A 19,707-nucleotide genomic window follows, 5' to 3' on the forward strand; every position below is an offset into this window, starting at 1 on the left:
AAATGGTTGACTAAATTATGGGATGTAGACATAATGGAATATTATGCAATCATTTAAGCCTGTGATATTTTTTAAACTTTTTTTAATGTTTATTTTGGGAGAGAGAGACAGATCGTGGGCGGGTGAGGGGCAGAACGAGCGGGAGACACAGAATCTGAAGAAAAATCCAGGCTCCGAGCTCTCAGCACAGAGCCTGATGCAGGGCTCGATCTCACAAACTGCGAGATCATGATCTGAGCCAAAGTTAGATGCTTAACCAACTGAGCCACCCAGGTGCCCCCAACACCTGTGATTTTGAAGAACATTGATAACATGGAACGTAAGGATAGTAATCATAAATGTAAAATATATAAAACTGTAAATACAGCATACTTACAGTTTTATCTATAAACCCCTATAATTTTGAATGAAATAAATGTGACAGGAATTCTTCTTAGGATGAGGACTATTTTTGTTTAGGAAAATATATGGAGCCTATGCAAGTAGAAAATAAAACAGAGATCATGTGTTCGTAGGAAAAATGAAGCAGAGTGAAGAGGGTGACAAAGGGTCTATTTTATATAAGGTGGACATGGATGGTTTCTCTGAAAGGTAACATTTGAGCAAAAACTCAAATGAGAGTTCTATATATGGTATATATATATGGTATATATGGTTATATATATATGGTATATGGGAGATATACCAGTATGTTTGTTTGCTGGTGGGAATGATCCAGTAAAGGAGGAATTTTTGGCAGTGGAGTAGAGAGAAGGGACAGCCAGAGAGGGGACACACAGGAGCTATGTCTTTGATTAGGCACACGTGAGTAGTTAGCCTTAGCTATGTCTAGATGATTCCTTCACCGTGAAGGCAAGGTGGGTGGCTGCTATTACAGGTAGGTTCATAGACACCATGGTGGGAGTTCATGAAAGTTCTCTTCTGATTGCTAATCTTTTCCCAGTACAGTAGAAACAAGGTCATCAAATGAGGGATAAGAAAAGAGGCATGTCGTGAAATAGTCATGTAAGGGAATGAGAAAGTGAGTCAACATTTAATTAGATAAAAAGTATATGACAATTTCTATTATTTTGTGTATTTTGGGTGAGTTTTTAATTTATCCATAAATACAGGTTTTTTTCCTATCTCTACATAACTCTGTATCTTTTCCATCTCCTGTCAACTAAAGTAATTAATACAGTGGCAAACTGATAGAAAATAAATGTGAAGAGAACTTGTTCAGTTCTGGAGCTTCTAGAGCAACTTATCGTAACTAAAATATTTTCTTTTTTGTTGTTAAATAATTGCACTTTTTTTCTCTGCTCCTCAACAGGGTGGTGGTGATTGTCCAGAAATGAGTATTGGAGCTATAAAAATTGCCTTGGAAATTTCTCTTCCGGGGTCTTTCATCTATGTTTTCACTGATGCACGGTCCAAGGATTATCGGCTCACTCATGAGGTGCTACAGCTTATCCAACAGAAACAGTCACAAGTGAGTAGGAATCAGCCCCCAAATTTTCAATCTGAATACAGCGGGAAGGAATTCAGGCATACCTTGGAGATATTGTGGGTTCAGTTCTGACTACCACAATAAAGCAGGTATCACAATAAAGTCAAATGAATTTTTTAGCTTCCCAGTGTACATAAAAGTTTTGTTTACATTGTAGTCTACTCTCTTAAGTGTGAAATATTATCATGTCTAGAAAAACAATATATATACTTTAATTTAAAAATGCTTCATTACCAGACAGTGCTAACCATCATCTGAGCAAGTCATACTCACTGATCACAAATCACCATAGCAAACATACTAATAATGAAAAAGTTTGAAATACTGTGAGAATTACCAGAATGTGACACAGAGACATGAAGTGAGCAAATGCCATTGGAAAAGTCGTGCTGATAGATTTGCTCAATGCGGGGTTGCCACAAACCTCCAATTTGTAAAAAACAAATAAACAAACAAACAAAAAAAAACAGTATCTGTGAAGCACAATAAAGCAAAGTGCAATAAAACAAGGTATATACCTGTATGGCATGTGAGAGGTTGCCTCTCGTCTTTGTCTATACTTTGGCAAAAATCAATAATTACAACTATTGTTCTGTATATATGTTCTCCAATATACATGTGCCATTTAATTTAAACATAAGTGGATATGTAGTATTTGTGCATATTAATACTTTGTTTTTTAATATAGAGAAGAAATGATGGGGGATTAATGAAAGTTCTTTCTTTTTTTTTTTAATGTTTTTATTTACTTTTGAAAGACAGAGAGAGAGAGAGAGAGAGAGCCAGTAGGGGAGGGGCAGAGAGAGAGGGAGACACAGAATCCCAAGCAGGCTCCAGGCTCTGAGCCGTCAGCACAGAGCCTGACGCAGGGCTCGAACCCACAGACTGTGAGATCATGACCTGAGCGGAAGTTGGACACTCAACCAATTGAGCCACCCAGGCACCCCAAAAGTTCTTCTTTCTATCTTATCCCTAGAATTGACAAGAGCGTAGACCTACAAAGAAGGCCTGTGTCTCAAATATCACCTCCTATGTGGAATCTTGTCTGAGCCAGACTTACTCATTGTATCAGTTAGCTATTCCTGTGTAACAAACTGTTCTACTCTCAGTGGCTTAAAACATATTTGCAGGGCTCCATTGGTCTAGGCAAGGCTTGCTCACTTGTGTGTCTGGGGATAGTTTGGGTTTAACTTATCTAGGCTGATCTTTGGGGTGACTTGGCTCTGTCTCACGGGTTTCTCACTTTTTTTTTTTTTTTTGAGACCAGTAGGCTTGTTTAGGCATGTTCTTTTCATGGCCAAGGCAGAAGCACCAGAGACCAAGGAGAAATATGCAAGGCCTCTTGCATGTAGGCTCAGAACTGATAGAATGTCCCTTTTGCCTTGGGCTGCTGCCCAAAGCAAATCACATGTCCACGCTTTGATTTGGAGATGACAAATTAAGCTCCACCTCTTAAGTAAGAGGGACTTCAAACACTTTTTCAAAATGCATATAGAGTGGAATATATATATTATGTATTATATATTAATTATACATGTATGGTATTATAGACATATGTATGTATATGTATATTATATATGTAAGATGTATATATAATATATATGTATTCCAGTTTAATAGTAATATGTTAACACATAATAGGTAGTCAATAAATACATATTGATTTATGAAAACCCTTTAAATTGTCTTCTTTTTTTAAAAAAATTATAGGTTGTATTTGTGCTCACTGGAGACTGTGATGACAGGAGCCATATTGGATATAAAGTCTATGAAGAAATTGCCTCTACAAGTTCTGGTCAAGTGTTCCATCTGGACAAAAAACAAGTTAATGAGGTCAGTTTAATCAAGTGGGTCTGCTTTATTATTAACTACATTACCATAATTAGTTAGGCTGACCTAATTGTGACAGATATGATTTCAAAAACAGTTTGCAAAGAGATTTTTGTTCCCCGCCCTAGTCCACAGGTCAATAAAAGTATTAAACCAATGTGGAGAAGCATAGATTTGTATAGTATTAGTTTATGCGTTGTATTCTATACTGATGTGTTATTTAGATTTAAGCATAAATGTATTTAAAATTTATTCAACAGGAATTGAAAATTTTTGTAGATCTTGTTTAGTAAAGTCAATTTGTATTTCTGATACACAGCTTTTGAATAATTGGTAAAATAAGGTGTGATGGTTTACTGAAGTTGAATATGAAAAAGTTATTGAGCAAAATTCTAATGATGTTAATCTCTAAGATTAAAAGTAAAAAAAACTATAAGTAAGTAACTTATATAGTTAACTAAAATTTTTTATGGTAATAAAATCTGTAACTTACATACTAAGAAAATCTTGGTATTTTCTAAAAAAGCGCTTGAGATATGTCTGTCACAATTCTTTCTCCTTTCTGTTACCTTGTTGTGGCCTCACTATGGTAAGAATTAGTTAATTATTTATTTATTTATCTATCCATCCATCTATCTATCTATCTATCTATCTTCCATTTAAGTTTCTAGGAGCATGCCAGTGCTAAGATAAAGTTTTATGTAGGCACAATTCACATCTGATTGATGTGGTTACTGTTATCCAAACAAGTTCTATTAATTTCATAACAGATTCCTTTGAGTCTTGAATGAAATGGTTCAGTAATTCTTCTTATACCTAAAGAATTCTTATTACATCATGGTGGAAATAATAGGACATTGCAAATTTCTAGAATAATATCTAGCAAAAATATTTTTATCAGCATATGATATACAAACTTGGAAGGTTATTTTAGTATAAAAAGTCTTTTGATGGAAGAAACAGCCTTAAGAAGTTTATGGCTTGAGTCCATATTGTGTCCATGATAGAGATTCTGAAATGCCTGGGCAGGGTCTGACAACTACAGGGGAATCCTTTAGCAGTTATTTGTATGAACATTTGCATGAGAATTTGGGAACCTAGGGAGAAAAGAATTGGGGAAGAGTACAAGACTTTCACAGGACCTGGGTTTCTTTAATTTTTTTTTAATGTTTATTTATTTTTGAGAAAGAGACACACACAGAGTATGAGTGGGGAAGGGTCAGAGAGAGAGGGACACACAGAATCCGAAGCAGGCTCCAGGCTCAGAGCAGTCAGCACAGAGCCCACCTGACCCAGGGCTCCAACTCACAAACTGTGAGATCCTGACCTGAACCGAAGTCGGCCACTTAACCAACTGAGCCACCCAGGCGCCCCCAGGACCTGGATTTCTTGTCCCATCCCATCGGCTATGTTTGACCTTAATGAAGGAAAGCCCTCTTGTAGTTGTTTTTAATCTAGAATTGTATAACACTCTGGGGTACAGTCAATATCATCAGCACAAAGTAGAGGGTATAAGTAAGGAGAGTACTGCTTTCTCTTGCATCAGTGAGGACACCACCTGCTTTGGGTGTTGTGAAGTTCCAGATTAAAAGTGACAGTGGTCTTCTGCAGAAAAATGGGGCAGAAGATGCCATTCCCAGTGGACATGGTGGTTCTGGCAGAAAGTACTAGAGAAGAGAATAGGTGAGAAGAGACATGGCTGGCACCTCGGGCATTTGAAAGAACAGTTGTTCAAACCTGTTAGTAGTCAGGCACAACTTGGAGCTTCCCAAAACAAATTGGATGAACTTTTAGGGAGAACCATAGGACTTTATTAGGAGTTGGGTCCCAGAGCTAGAAAATAACATGGTGATTCTCATAAATGTAACTCCCATTTATATCCACATACCCAGGGAAAATGGACTAACACAAAATTGAAAATATTATTGTTGTCTTAAATGGAAAAAATAAGCCCTACAAAGATACACACTTTAGTTATTAAATAAATGGTGTGATGCATAATTTTTGTAGTCCTAATAATTTTTAACAATTCTGACAATTACCAAGTAATTTACAAGAATAACAATTTATAAAAACTTGATATAAATTGCCGAAAATTATAGATACAGATATATAACAGAAATTTAACCCGCTGATATTTTGACCTTGAAATTTAGCTTAGGCAGAATAGGACTAAAGAGAAGCATTGCTAAAATTGTCCATTTTTATAAATTGAAGTTTGAAGCAAACAGGGTGAGCCTTAATTTAGCTGTCCATCATGGGAATCCCAACCCCCTCACCATCTGGTTCAAGAAAGATCATCTCATCTACTTTGGGCCACTTGAGACTCAAGAGGAATTTAACTGGAGTCATCTTGAAAAAATTCTCTTCTAGGTATTATCCTGTATGGATGTGAATCCCAGACCTGATGCAGGCATCTTCATATAATTCTGAGAATTAAACAAATGTAAGGGAGAGTAAAAAGCTAAGAAAATCCAAAGCCTGTGGGTTAAGTCAACACTCAATCCCATCTTACTGCTAAGCCTCCAGAGTTAAGGAAATGACCCTTTTGCTTAAGCCAATTGGAAGCAAGTATTCAGTTACCTAAAGATAAATGTATCCCAAATGAAAAGAATTCTATATTCCTTCATGACATGGTCTCTTTAAACTCCACTAAACAGGGAGATTTGTAAATTTGTAATTTGTAAAACAGGGAGAATAGACTTCTCCATTTTCGAAAGTTATTATAAGATTAAATAAGATAATGCGTGTAAAATGTTTCAAACAAGTTCTGGTACAGGGTAAGTGCCCAATAAATGTTAACTAGTATTTTTATAATCCTCACAATGTTATTTTGCTTTCAAAGTGGAGAAATTGTGCCCCTATGTTTTTTAGAAACCAGATGGCTAGCTGTTGCTAGGAAATACATTTACTCAAATGGGAAAAGGCTGGAGAGATTTTTTTTTTTTTTATTTCCTGTGTGAGGAAAGATACTGTGAAGGGGTTACTGGAAACTGTATACACCAATGCTTTCCTTAAAGAAAGCCACCAAGGTAGAAGATTTTGTTAACAAAAAGCAGAGTGACAGAGTTAAAATTGGATTTGCAGAATTTTTAGCATATAATTTAGCCATTTTTCTTTTCTCATTGCTCCAAATTCTCCTATTGTATAAACATAAACAACTCTGGGAAAAATTGATGATATAGTGATAGCTGCACATTTAACATACGTGAGAACTGCAGGAGGGCCACACGTGTGCTTGGTCCTTACATTTTACTCAAAAGCGATTTTTCATCTCTTATTTCTAATGAAAATTGTGAAATATTGTGCTTTATCCTCTCTAGTTCATCAATTTCCTAACCTAGTGGGATATTTTTTGTATCAACTTTCTCTTGAGATAACTTGAAGTTTCCTCTTTCTTCCTCTTTTTTTTAAATAATAATTAAGTAGAGTATCTTTCATCTTTATTTAACATAAAAGAAACCAAAGTGAAGAAATTATTTGCCAAGCATCAGTCTATAAATCATTGTACGGTATTACATTTTGGAAACACAAGTTAAGACACATCTCAAGGACGTACTTAATTCACCTTTGAAGTTGAAAAAGGAACTAAACAGTTTTACTTGTCCATTTCTTTGTAAACTGGGTTATTATCAATGGATCTAATTAATGCTTGCTTAGGTATAAGAAACGTCCAAGTTTGAAATCTCAAAGTTACCCACAGATGTTATATGCTTGCGTCAAAGAAGCTAATGCGAAAGATCCATTGTTAATTGGATGATTTACTTGTTCTGAATTTCCCCATTCTTTTTCCCTGCCTCTCCCAATTCACGTCTCCAAACACTCTCCTCCTGTCTCTCCCTATCCTCCTACAAAAAACCTTCCACCTGGACATCCTGGCCCTATGGGTTGGTGTAACTCCCTACTTGAAAGTAATGCTGGCTGTATTATATCAGAAGGGAGTTTTATTAAATAAAGGAATCATTGTCAACTAATTTATATTTTTTGAAGGACATAAATGATGATATTTGGAAGTCTCTCAGTAAATCTTAACGACTATCTTATCATGTAACATACAGGTCTTTGGTATAAGATGTATTAATTCCAGCGGTCCTTCCAGCACTTAGTGCTTTCTTTGGGAGAGGCTCCTGTGCCGCTCTGTTTGGAACGGGCAGACTCTTTTCCTCATTCTCTATTAGACATGAAAGGCTCCCATGATTCTTTCCTTTTCTCAGGCTAAGAAAATAATAATAGTATCAATTTAGATGATCGAGTGCTTGATATGGCCATTCAATAAGAGTTTAATTTATTTAATTAATTTATTTAATTAATTAATTAATTTAATCTTTACCATATAAGGAAGACAGCATGATCATAAACCTCAATGCATAAATGAGGGAACTGAAGCATAGGGAAGCAGAGCATCTTGCTCAAGGTTAAATTGAACTTAGGGGACATACTTAGTCTTTCTCCTCAGATGATACCCTTGACCACCATAAGTCCCTGCCTGTGAGTTCCACTTTTGTTTTTTTATCGGAGGATGCATTTCTTTAAGTAAAATTAGCACACAATGTTATATTAGTTTCAGGTGTATAATATAGTGGTTGGAAAATTCTATGCATTATTCATTGCTCACCACGGTAAGTGTGGTCATCTATAACCATACAGCATTATTACAGTATTATTGACTATATTCCCTATGTTGTACTTTTAATCTCTGTGACTTATTTATTTTATAACTGGAAGCTTTTGCTTCTTAAGTCCCTTTATCTGTTTCACTTACTCCCCTACCCACCTCCCATTTGGCAACTACCAGTTTGCTGTCTGTGTTTAAGTCTGTTTTTGCTTGTTTGTTCATTGGTTTTGCTTTTTAGATTTTACATATAAGCGAATGCCTTCTTTCACTTAACATTATACCCGCAAGGTCCATCTATGTTGTTGCAAATGACAAGACATCATTCTTTTTTTATGGCTCAGTAGTATTCCAGTGTGTGTGTGCGGGCACATGCGTGCAAACGTATGTATATGTGTGTCAAATCTTCTTTATCTATTCATCTATTGATGGACACTTGGGTTGTTTCCTTATCTTGGCTATTATAAATAATGCTTCAATAAACATAGGAGTTTATTTGAGTTAGTGTTTTCATTTTCTTTGGGTCCAGTAGTGGGATTACTGGACTATATGGTGTTTCTATTTTTAACTTTTTGAGGAACACCCATATTGTTTTCCACAGTGCCTACACCAATTTACATTCCTACCAACAGTGCATGATGGTTCTTTTTTCTCCTTGCCAACCCTTGTTATTTCTTGTCTTTTGGGTACTAGCCATTCTGACTGCTATGGAGTGATAACTCATTGTGGTTTTGATTTGCATTTCCCTAATGATTTGTGATGTTGAGACTTTTTCATGTACCTGTTGGCCATCTATATGTCTTCTTTGGAAAAATTTCCAAATGAAGCTGTATAAACGTTCATGTACAAGTGTTTGCATGGACATATGCTTTCATTTCTTTTGTATAAATACCAAAGTGGAGAATGACTGAATCAGATGATAGTATGTGAAGTGACACTCTTACGCCTAATCTATGAAAAATCCTAACATCCTGGCAACAAAAAAGCCTCATAGATGAGAGATTACTGGATACATTTCTCTTGCTAGTTTTATACTTATTTTCATTGGTTCATGCTGATATTAGAAAGACTTAACTTTGCTGGAGTGTGAATTCAGCAAAACCCCTTCCTGCCACTTTGGCCAAAGATCCCTTGTGACTACAATTCAGACCAAGAGCTTTCTGCCTAAAGCTTAATGATGAGACTCTGAAACCCAGAGTTTTGAACAATTAATACTCTGGAGTGAGGTATCTGCCATTTTATTTTCCCTTATTCTAAGTTTCACTCCACACGTTATTTCAGAAACATAACCTTACTGCTGACCTTGAAAATAAGTAGAAACGGGTGTTTCCTCTGAAATTTGAAAATGTATCAGAGACAATTATAACATTCTAGAAAACTACAGGAAATGTTAGAAAACAATGCGTAAATGTTTCCACTTATTCATTCTTTGACTTCACCTAATTAAATGTTGAAAATGAAGTGGAGAACTCAGAGCTCATACTTTAAAATAATATGAAGTCTTTACATCCAAAAATACACCAAAAAGGAATATTTATCCTAGTTCCAGTAGAATACTTTCTTTTTCTATTATGCTAAGATTGACATGTTATCCTCATGAATGTGTGTGGGGAACCTCTCCTACTCCTGTCACATTGTTACCTTATCCCTCCAAGGCACCTAGGAGTCATTAATTAATTAAATTACTGATATGGCTATACGAAGTCATGTGTACTTTTTGTTTCTATTTGCTTAGAAAAAATAAAACATAACATACTTAGTTTATTATTTAAAAATTATTTATTACAGACCTCCGAGCATGTGAACGGTATTTAAAAATGACATTGATATTGTGCATAGGACATAATATTCTTTGCAAGTGGAGAAAAGAAAAAGATGACTTTTCTCAGTAGAATCTTACTTATGCAGAAAATACCAAGAGTCAAGTGGAGCCCTCCTGTCATGTGGAGCAGTGGGGAATGGGAAGTGGGGAATGCATTGTTTAAAAGGATGAGCCTATAAAAAATGAGAATGTCCGTCTTCCATTTTATGGTTTCATGTATTGGCTCTGGGAACTGGTTGAAGCACTAGGTACAAACTATGGCAGTGTATTCTATGAAGGCAGTGGAGTCATATCTATAAAACAAAACTCGTGAAATTTAGAAAACAGAATGGAGAGAGAAGCTTATATAAATTTCTGAAAGAATATTTCTGAAAAGAAAAGAAAGATGTGTTAAGGGCAGATGGTAGTGATTAGGTTACATGCATTCAACAGAACCATAACAATAGAAAAAGAAACAAACTGTTTTCTTAGTTGACTCTATTTTTTTAATATGAAATTTATTGTCAGATTGGTCTCCGTACAACACCCAGTGCTCATCCCAACAGGTGCCCTCCCCAATGCCCATCACCCACTTTCCCCTCCCTCCCACCCCCATCAACCCTCAGTTTATTCTCCGTTTTTAAGAGTCCCTTATGGTTTGCCTCCTTCCCTCTCTGTAACTTTTTTTCCCTCTTCACCTCCCCCATGGTCTTCTGTTAAGTTTCTCAGGATCCACATAAGAGTAAAAACACATGGTATCTATCTTTCTCTCTATGATTTATTTCACTTAGCATAACACTCTCCAGTTCCATCCACATCGCTACAAAAGGCCATATTTCATTCTTTCTTATTGCCAAGTAGTATTCCATTGTATATATAAACCACAACTTCTTTATCCATTCGTTAGTTGTTGACTCTATTTTGATTAGAAGCTGAAATAAAATGTTGATTTCGACTGTGAGATGTGAGCTTTAACGGAGCCAATCACTTGCATAGCTAACTCTGGGTTTGCAAGAGTCTTAACTATCAAAACATTATGGTGTCAATCTCAAAGTCATTGAAAATTTTATTCAGTCCAAACTGGCTTGAAAGAAATGATCTATTCTACCCATTTTGAGGTCTTGGGATTTATTTTTATTGGAGTTATGGTGGAGATTAAAGATTTGAATTGAAAGGAAAATGTCCCAAGTGTTTGATATTCAAAACTGAAACAACTTAATCATCACTGAAGTCACTGACTATAGTCTCTTGAAGAGTTCACCTGTTGGGATCCACAAAGGAACACAAGGGAATGAAATACATCTGTAGTGTTAAAAGCAAATAAAATTCCATTGGGTCATTTTCACAGAGCCTCAACAATTTGGATATTTCCTTTTATATTTTATCAATTTAAATTTTAAAGGTTTCTTTTGAAACTTTTTGTGTAGAGAGGCATGTGTCTATGGTGAAAGGTGTGCCTTTCTCTCTTTGTACACACACACACATATACATGCGGCGCATGCACACACACATGCACACACACACACACATACATACACACACCAGAGTACATATTATCTTATGGGAATTTAGAAAGAATAAGAGAACTAATACAGTTAAGAGGTTATATACCTGTTGTTTCAAAACAATATTGTTTTTGTATGTTTGTATTTGTAAAGATTTTAAATCATTAAGAAAGCAATTATGTTTCAGTCATCTAAACCAGGGATTATTAAAGACATATGTAACAAGAATTCTTTGTTATATATGTAAAAATCAAGTGAGGTCTTTTGGTGAAAGCATTTTGAGAGGGACCTAATTTTGAATCTTGGGGAAAAGGAATTTTAGAATCATAGCCTCTCCTTTACACAAAGGTGCCTGAATATCTAGGCCAGTTGGCCTAGCTGACCAAGAGATTTGTGTGCCCAGAAGACCAAAGGTCAGTCTTTATCTATCAAAGAAGGGGAAAAATAAAAAGGTCTGACTACTACATCTTTTCTCCAGATTAAGAGGTACCTACTGCTAGTATTTTCCTTTAATTATGATAATTAAATAATCTGGCTCAAGGTAATTGGTTGTTGTTAATTTCTAGACATAGAAGAGCTTATAGTTTTTTAATTTTCTTTTCTCAGTTGACTATCCAGGAGTCCTACTATTATGATTACTGTTCTCCTGAGAGAAAAGGTTATAACTTTTGTACTAAACACAGTAGATCAATATTATTTTACCATTGCAAGAAAAGTCTTGGTTAATACCTTTGACAAAGTAATTATATCAATTAAAAGTAGCTTACTACGTTTGGAGAACACATATAAATTTGTTTTTTGAAAAGCAGTTTAAGGGTTTTCACATACAAAGAATGAAGAAAAGACTGTATTTTAAATACTTCTGTATACTACAAATCCATAGGCAACTTTGAAAACAGTAGGCATATCTAATAAAGTGGTAAGCAGTTCCCTGAAGGTATTAGGTTGTAAATGCTAAATACATCTCATGATTTATCCTTATTTGTACTTTGCTCAGCATAAATAAAAACATTCATCAGGGACAATCTAATTTTTATTTTATATTCTGCAGTAGGAAAGAGGAAATGGAAGAGTTAAGAGTCAAAGTAAGGCAAGTTTTATTTAAGAAATTTATGGCCTACGGTAAATAAATGGAAATAGGAGTCCATGCTTCATATATTTTCCAGGTTTCCTTATGCATTCCTAGAATGAACCAACTGTAATAGGGTTATAAATGTAAAATCTTTTGAGAGGTGGTATGAACTACTTTTGAGACCTCCCTTGTAACATTTTGGTTATGATTTGGCTTTGTGACAAAAATTATAAATGGTTTTTCTCTTCTTGCTAAAGGCCCTGAGGTTAGGGGGAAGTACGTTAAGGTCATTTACCATATAATTTAAGCAGCTTGGTGTGAGTGAATGAGTAAATAAAATGGAAAAAAAAAACTTTCAAAATAGGTGCTAATAATTTATTTACTTTAAAAGTATATGGGTTATTTTATCAACTTTTAAATTATGAATTTAGAAAAAAGATACATGGTATGGTTAAATCTTTAAAAAAAAATTTTTTTTTAAATTCTTTTTTTCAACGTTTATTTATTTATGGGACAGAGAGAGACAGAGCATGAACGGGGGAGGGGCAGAGAGAGAGGGAGACACAGAATCGGAAACAGGCTCCAGGCTCTGGGCCATCAGCCCAGAGCCTGACGCGGGGCTCGAACTCACACACCGCGAGATCGTGACCTGGCTGAAGTCGGACGCTTAACCGACTGCGCCACCCAGGCGCCCCATTTAAAATTTTAAAATTAGTTTCTGTGATTAAGAAGAGAGTTTCCAGGATTAGTGAAACTGTTTATGAAAATGTGGCCATTGTTCATTCAAATAATATTTATGAAATTAATAAATTAACTCAATATGATAAATAAAGTTTAAATAATAAAAAGCAAGTAAAATTATTATTGAAAATGATGTTAAAATTATATGTCTGGTAAGATATTTATTTACATATATATGCATATTTCTAGAATAAAATGGAAAAGCCATACCCAAAATGTTGATGGCAATCACTGGATAGTATAACTATAGGTAATTTTAATATTTTTTTCTTTAATGTGCCTTATTTTTAAAATAATGAATATATTATGTTTTTAAATAAAGGAAAAGAGTGAAGGCATTGTCACTTAAAAAAAACAAAATTTCATTTGTTTCTCAAATTCCATATATGAGTGAAATCATATGGTATTTTTTTTGACTGACTTATTTTAGCATAATCTTATCAGTATCTTAGCATAATCCTGTCTAGCTCCATCCATGTCATCGCAAATGGCAAGATTTCATTCATTTTTTTTGGCTGAGTAATATTCCATTGTGTATATGTGTATGTGTGTGTGTGTGTGATCTAAACACAGTAGATCAATATTACTTTATCGTTGCAAGAAATGATAAACACATAGATCACACACACACACACACACACACACACACACACACCACATCCTCTTAATCCATTCGTGAATCGATGGCCACTTGGGCTGTTTCTGTAATTTGGCTGTTGTAGCATATGCTGTTATAAACAAATGAGCAAAAGTGAAAAAAGAGAGAGGCAAACCAAGACACAGATGCTTAACTATGGAGAACAAACTGATGGTTACCAGAGGGGACATAGGTGGGCAGATGGGTTAAATGGATGATGGGGTTTGAAGAGGGCACTTGGGATGCGCACTGGGTGTTGTGTGGAAATGCCGAATCACTGAATTGTACACCTAAAAGTAATGTTACACTGTATGTTAACTCACTGGAAGTTAAATAAAAACTTTAAAAAAAAGAAAAGAAAATTTCAAATACACTCCACATACTTCCAGAACAGATTTATAAGCAAGGCTCTGTGTTGTGTGTTCTGGGGACGCTAGGATGAATCACACATAGGTCTGGTGTCTGAAGATGTCAGATTCTGGAATCTAGGAGGAGAGAGATCAAGTCTTTCCTAGGCAAAAGCGAAGTGAAGAGCCAAACTCCTCTAAGTTTTGCTTCTTCCTCAGGAGTAGACCTTTTCTTCCTTATCTTCTTGAGTGACATTTATTTCCTTTTTTCCCCTCATATTTATTTATTCTGTAGTCTTTAACTTTCACTATCTCCACCCAGTTAGAATTGTTCTCTTCGTGTCATCCAATGACTGTTGCCTCCATCCTCATTCTTTGTAAAATGTGACACTGTTGAGCATTTTGAACTTTTTTCAAACTCTTTTGCCCCAAGGACCCATGATATGATGTTGTTCCCAACAGATCTCCATTCCTTTTCTGCTTACGTTGCTGGTACTTCTTCCTCCTCTTATTCTAAATGTTTGTGTTTCTCAACCTTGGCCAGCCTCTTTATCTTTATATCATAATTCGGTCTTTTCTTCCTTTCTCGGCATGGCTTCTTTTCTCAGTTCACTAAGACCTCTACTTCATTGTTTCTTCTTCCTGATAGCATTATTTAACATAACACTCCTCATTTTGTGTTATACTTCCCATTACCTTCATTTATGATAACATTACTGTTTACCTACTATTATGTTACCCATCAATTGTTTATGCCTAAAACAGTGTTTGACACATAGTATGTGCTCAATTAATAGTTATTATATAAATGTTTGAATGAATGAATCTCACTAATTTTCTTTTACTCTGTGCAGATAATGTCCAAACCTTCAATCCTGACTGCCTCCTCAACTTTTGTCCTGTATTCCAGCTCTCTTTGGTCCTCTTAACCTTACCACATGGCCCATTCTAAGTTAGAATCTTCCCATTAGACATGTTCATCATTAGAGTTACCCTTTGCTCTTGATGTTACCACTTTTCTTACAGTCACCTCAGCATAAGTGACCTGAGTCAGTCATCCTTGATACCTTCTCTTTTTCTGCTGTTTACATTCAGTTGGCTATTAAAATATTTTCCATTCTATTTCCATACTAGCCTTCTCAGTCAACCCATCCTTTCCTCACCTAATGTCTCATTTATCTTTGGCCACATGACATTTTCACTTATTTCTCTACCATTCTCTCATTTATTTATATCTTCATTTGTTGCTTTACCCATTTGTGCATTCAACAAAAATTATTGAGGCCTACTTACTATGTATTAGGCTTTAAGAATTCAATATTGATCAAAAAATAGATATAATACATGTTTTCATGATGCAAAAGGGTTATAGAGGGAGCAACTGAGTAAGGACTGGAGGACTTGGAGATTATGGTAAGAAAATGAGATGTCTAGAACAGCCCTCATTGAGGACAAGTTCCATAGTGTGGCCATGGAAGTTTGTGACTGAAATGAAACAATAATCAGGGTTACAGGAGGTGAGTAGGTCAGAGTATTCAGGGTTTGGCAAACTGGATCGGTTGTCTGTGTGAATGTGGAAAGCACTGAGGTGACAGCGAGACATGGGATGGAGAGAAAGACAGTGGGCTCGGTGTCATAGTCTTCAGTAAATGAGGAACAGCAGCAACATAACAATAAAGATGGATGACACAAGTCTCAGTGGAGCAGGATTTTCCTCAGGGTGGGAAAAGTAGGAGTGAGGAAAGAGAAGGCTGTTCCAGGTCCCATCTCTAAGATATATGGGGTTAGAAGAATGGGCAGCCTTCATTAAAGAGAGCTGTTGGAGAAGAGACTAGTTCAGATGAGAGACTTTTTTTTTTTGAGGATAGGAATTTGAATTTTTCATGAAGACTGGGAATAAGAGGGTCCAACAATGGAATGGAGTTTTTAGAAATCACAGCGAAGAACTTTGGGTTAGAAAGACAGTAAAGAATTAGGTTAATGGAGAGAAAACACAGAACAGAATCTGGAAGAAAGTATAAAAAAGTGACTGATAGTTTTGGGTACTTTCATCCTGGAGGATCATCCTAGAGTTTAATGTAGATGTGAGTCACGGTGAGTTCAGTTTTAATGTACTTTTTTTAGTTCCCGTGGTTCATAGTATTTTCTCCTCTGAGACTTTGGATTGGTTGTTCCTTCTTCCCAGAAAATTTTCCAGGCTGTGCACCAATAACCAACCACCAACCCCTCGTCTTCACTTATCTGGCTAATTTCCACTCATCCTTCAAAATCATGTTGGATCTGATTTCCCTCAAGACCCTCTCTGAATTCTCAAATCTGTGCCTCTCCTTTGTTCTTCTCTCATCTTATAATCATGTTGTATTATGGTAACAGTGGATCTACCACAATAAGCTGTAAACTTCACCTGAGCAAGAACTGCTTTTGTTTTTATATCTCTGCTGCCTATCAGAGTGCCAAGCATATAGTAAATTAGTAGATACTTAATATCTGTTTACTGAATACATGAAAATTGAAAAGTAGAACAAAGTTGAGATTTGGACTAGGAGAAATCCACACTGATTTCCACATTCACATAAAATCTCAGGTCTGCTATTTGTTAATTATGATAATCATAGAAAATTGAGGAAGAAAGGAATTGTCTTGCTAATAGTTTTACTGTGCATAGGGAGGCCCTATATCAGAATTTATTGATGTCCCATGTAAGCTGGGATGGTGATTCTAAATCAGAGCATGACCGAGATTCAGGTACCCTGACTCAGGGTTGAGGGTTCCTTCTATTATTTCTTTCTGCCAAGAGCATGGAACTTTCTTTAATGGAATCTTGGAAGTGTGGGGAGGGAAAAAGATTTTTTTCTTCTACCCTTATAAGACTCGGCTTGCAACAGGCAGATTAATAAGAGAAAAACAAGCAGAAAAATTTTAACTTGTATACCTTATGTATACATGAGGGATACCCAGGGAAAAATTAGTAACTTTACAAGATGGTTTAAAACTCAGGCTTAAATGCCACCTTTACTTTAAGAAAAAGAAAGAAAGAGGTAGGGGAGGCCAGTTTTGGAAAGGTGACCAGGAAAAGCAAGGTTACCCAGGGTAAAGTTCGTTATGCAGATTTAAGTGGAGCCTTCTACATTAAAAAGAGTCTCGATGGGGGGTGGGAGGGAGGGGAGGGTGGGTGATGGGTATTGAGGAGGGCACCATTTGGGATGAGCACTGGGTGTTGTATGGAAACCAATTTGACAATAAATTTCATATATTGAAAAAAAATAAAAAAAATAAAATTTTGGATGGAAAAGGTAAAAAAAAAAAGAGTCTCTTGTAACTTAGAGACATCCTCTTCTTGGAACAGGGAAGGGAGATACCCTCACAAATGGAAATTTCCTTTGTAAATGTAAATTTCCCTTATTAAAAAAGGTAACTTCCACTCTGTTTTCAGAGCCTCTCTTGTGTCTGCTGTTTCACAAAATAATCAGGGCAAAATTATCCTTATGGCAAAGGGGCATATTTGAATTAGCCTGTTCATTGCCTGACATTGTCTTCTTTTTACATATATAGATTTAGTTGTTCATGTTGTTTTTGCCACAGAATATCCTTTTCCTCTGTTTTGGTATTCTTTATTTTCCTAAAGACTAGTTTTTAAAAAGTAAATATGCAGATATATCATAAAACTATTAGAAACCTGTTAAACAGATTTACTTTATATGTAGTTAATTGATATGTAACAAGGATGGACTTTTTGTAGTAATATCTACATTAACATAGCCTGTTGGAGTGGAGGAAGTCAGTGGATCAATTAGGAATATCTAATACTTTACACTTTTATGAAATAATGCTGTCTTACAGAATATATTTAAGTAAGCAAATCATGAATAGGACCAATTTGATTTGCTAATAAATTTAATTCACTTTCATATTTTTCTTAGGAACAAGTAACTTCCTTTGAATTTCAATTATTTTGTAGTAATATAAATGTCACACGAATACGTATCCTAACCCTGGCTTCCTGGGTTTTTGACTTTTTGTTTTTGTTTGTTTTACAGTGTTCTCCATTTTTATTAGAAATGGAGAATAGGACATAATGCTCCATAAATGAATTTAGACAAATGTCATTTGTGAATTCAACCTACAGTATCAAACAGAATGAAGTTTATTTGCAGATGAGGTTTCCAAAGTAAACACAGTAGGAATAGCCAGTTTTTATAAAATAAAAACCAATTTGTACTTTTCCCCAAAATTACCCTGAATATTTTTGCAGCTTCAAAAATATTTGGATAAGTCCCTTAGTATTTTTTCATTTCACTCACTCCTTATACTTCCTCTTTTAGCTGGGGTCTGGAAGTTAAATTCAGAATTTCACAAGAGAACTGTTCTTTTAGAAATTTCTAGCCTAAACAGATGTAGAAAAGTCTAGGATCCTAATGGAAAACCATTTATTACATATTTAAAGGTTTGTTAGACTCCATGATTTTTTGGGGGGAAGTTTAAACTTATTTTTGTTTTAGAAGATTAGTTTTTAACTGTTATTTTAAGGGTCACATAAATTTACTTGGCTAGCTGTATTGACCATAGAAGACTTTCCAAATATATGTTGATTTATGTAACTGTGGAATGAAGGAAGCAAAGTTTACTCCCATCTGGAGAGAGACCCTCTGAGCCTAGCTTCATTGAATAAACTCTAATAACATTTACAGTTTACCATTCCCTACCTAAAAGAACAATAAGCAAACGAATGTATTGTCCTTGTGCCAATATCAAAGAAAGGAATCAGTTGTGTTTTGGTTATAATGTTATTTTTTGATTATGCAGCTAAGTAGTTTTAAACGGTGCCTCATGGAGCTTGTTTGGGGGTAGGTCTTGGGGACTCTGAGGTGGACTCCCCTCCTACTGCTTCCTGTTGTCTATGTTTATTTCTGCCTAAGATTTGATTTGACGAATGTGTCCAGTTAAAAAAAAGAAATTTGAAGAGCATTGATATGGGTTGTTTTCTTTTTCTGGTCTTATTGAGATATAATTGACCTCTAATGTATTAGTTTATGGTATATGATGTAATTGATGTCTATATTGTAAAATGATCACCACAATAAGTTTATTTAACATCTATCACTTCATGTAGTCACACATCTTTTCGTGTGATGAGAACTTTCCAGATCCCCTTTCTTAAGAACTTTCAAATATATAATATAGTATTATTAACTATAATCAACATGCTGTACATTATATCCCTAGTACTTATTTAACGATGTAGGCTGTTGATTGCCACAAAAAAATGACATTGTTTGGTATTTATTTATGTAAAACCACCAGTCAGGAAGTCACTACTTTTCCGCTTCAGAAATTAGAGCATAAAGAATGATAACAATAACATTTAGTTTTGGGGATTGAAATATTAACTAAGTTTATTTTATGAATTTTTTTTTTCTGATGCCAACACTAGCATCAGCTTGAGTCTTCAGCCACAAGAAATAATTATTTATAATGTCAACTCTTCAAAGGTTATCAGGAGAAAATCTGTGCCCATATTTGGCAAAAGTCAGGGCTAAAAAAGTATGTGCTATTTTTAACTTGTGAGAGAGCATTTACAAAGATGGCAAAAGGTTGTGTCCTCCTTCTGCTTAGCTGCCGCTTGAATCCTTGGGCCCACCTGAATTAATCTTTCCTTCCTTGAAACTCTTCTTG

At 35.3% G+C, this 19,707-nt stretch overlaps 1 protein-coding gene across 24 annotated transcripts in view; it reads left to right on the forward strand.

Annotated features, from left to right (window-relative positions):
- HMCN1 (hemicentin 1) overlaps positions 1-19,707 on the forward strand; it is a 703,321-nt gene that overhangs the window by 351,857 nt on the left and 331,757 nt on the right. For all 24 annotated transcript variants that reach the window (XM_053209695.1, XM_053209701.1, XM_053209691.1 and 21 more), the window contains 2 exons: positions 1,313-1,471; positions 3,200-3,322. In XM_053209695.1, the coding sequence (XP_053065670.1) occupies positions 1,313-1,471; positions 3,200-3,322 (282 nt within the window). The remainder of the gene's footprint in view (positions 1-1,312; positions 1,472-3,199; positions 3,323-19,707) is intronic.

This window comes from Acinonyx jubatus, chromosome E4, assembly GCF_027475565.1.
Source record: "Acinonyx jubatus isolate Ajub_Pintada_27869175 chromosome E4, VMU_Ajub_asm_v1.0, whole genome shotgun sequence".
NCBI lineage: Eukaryota > Metazoa > Chordata > Mammalia > Carnivora > Felidae > Acinonyx > Acinonyx jubatus.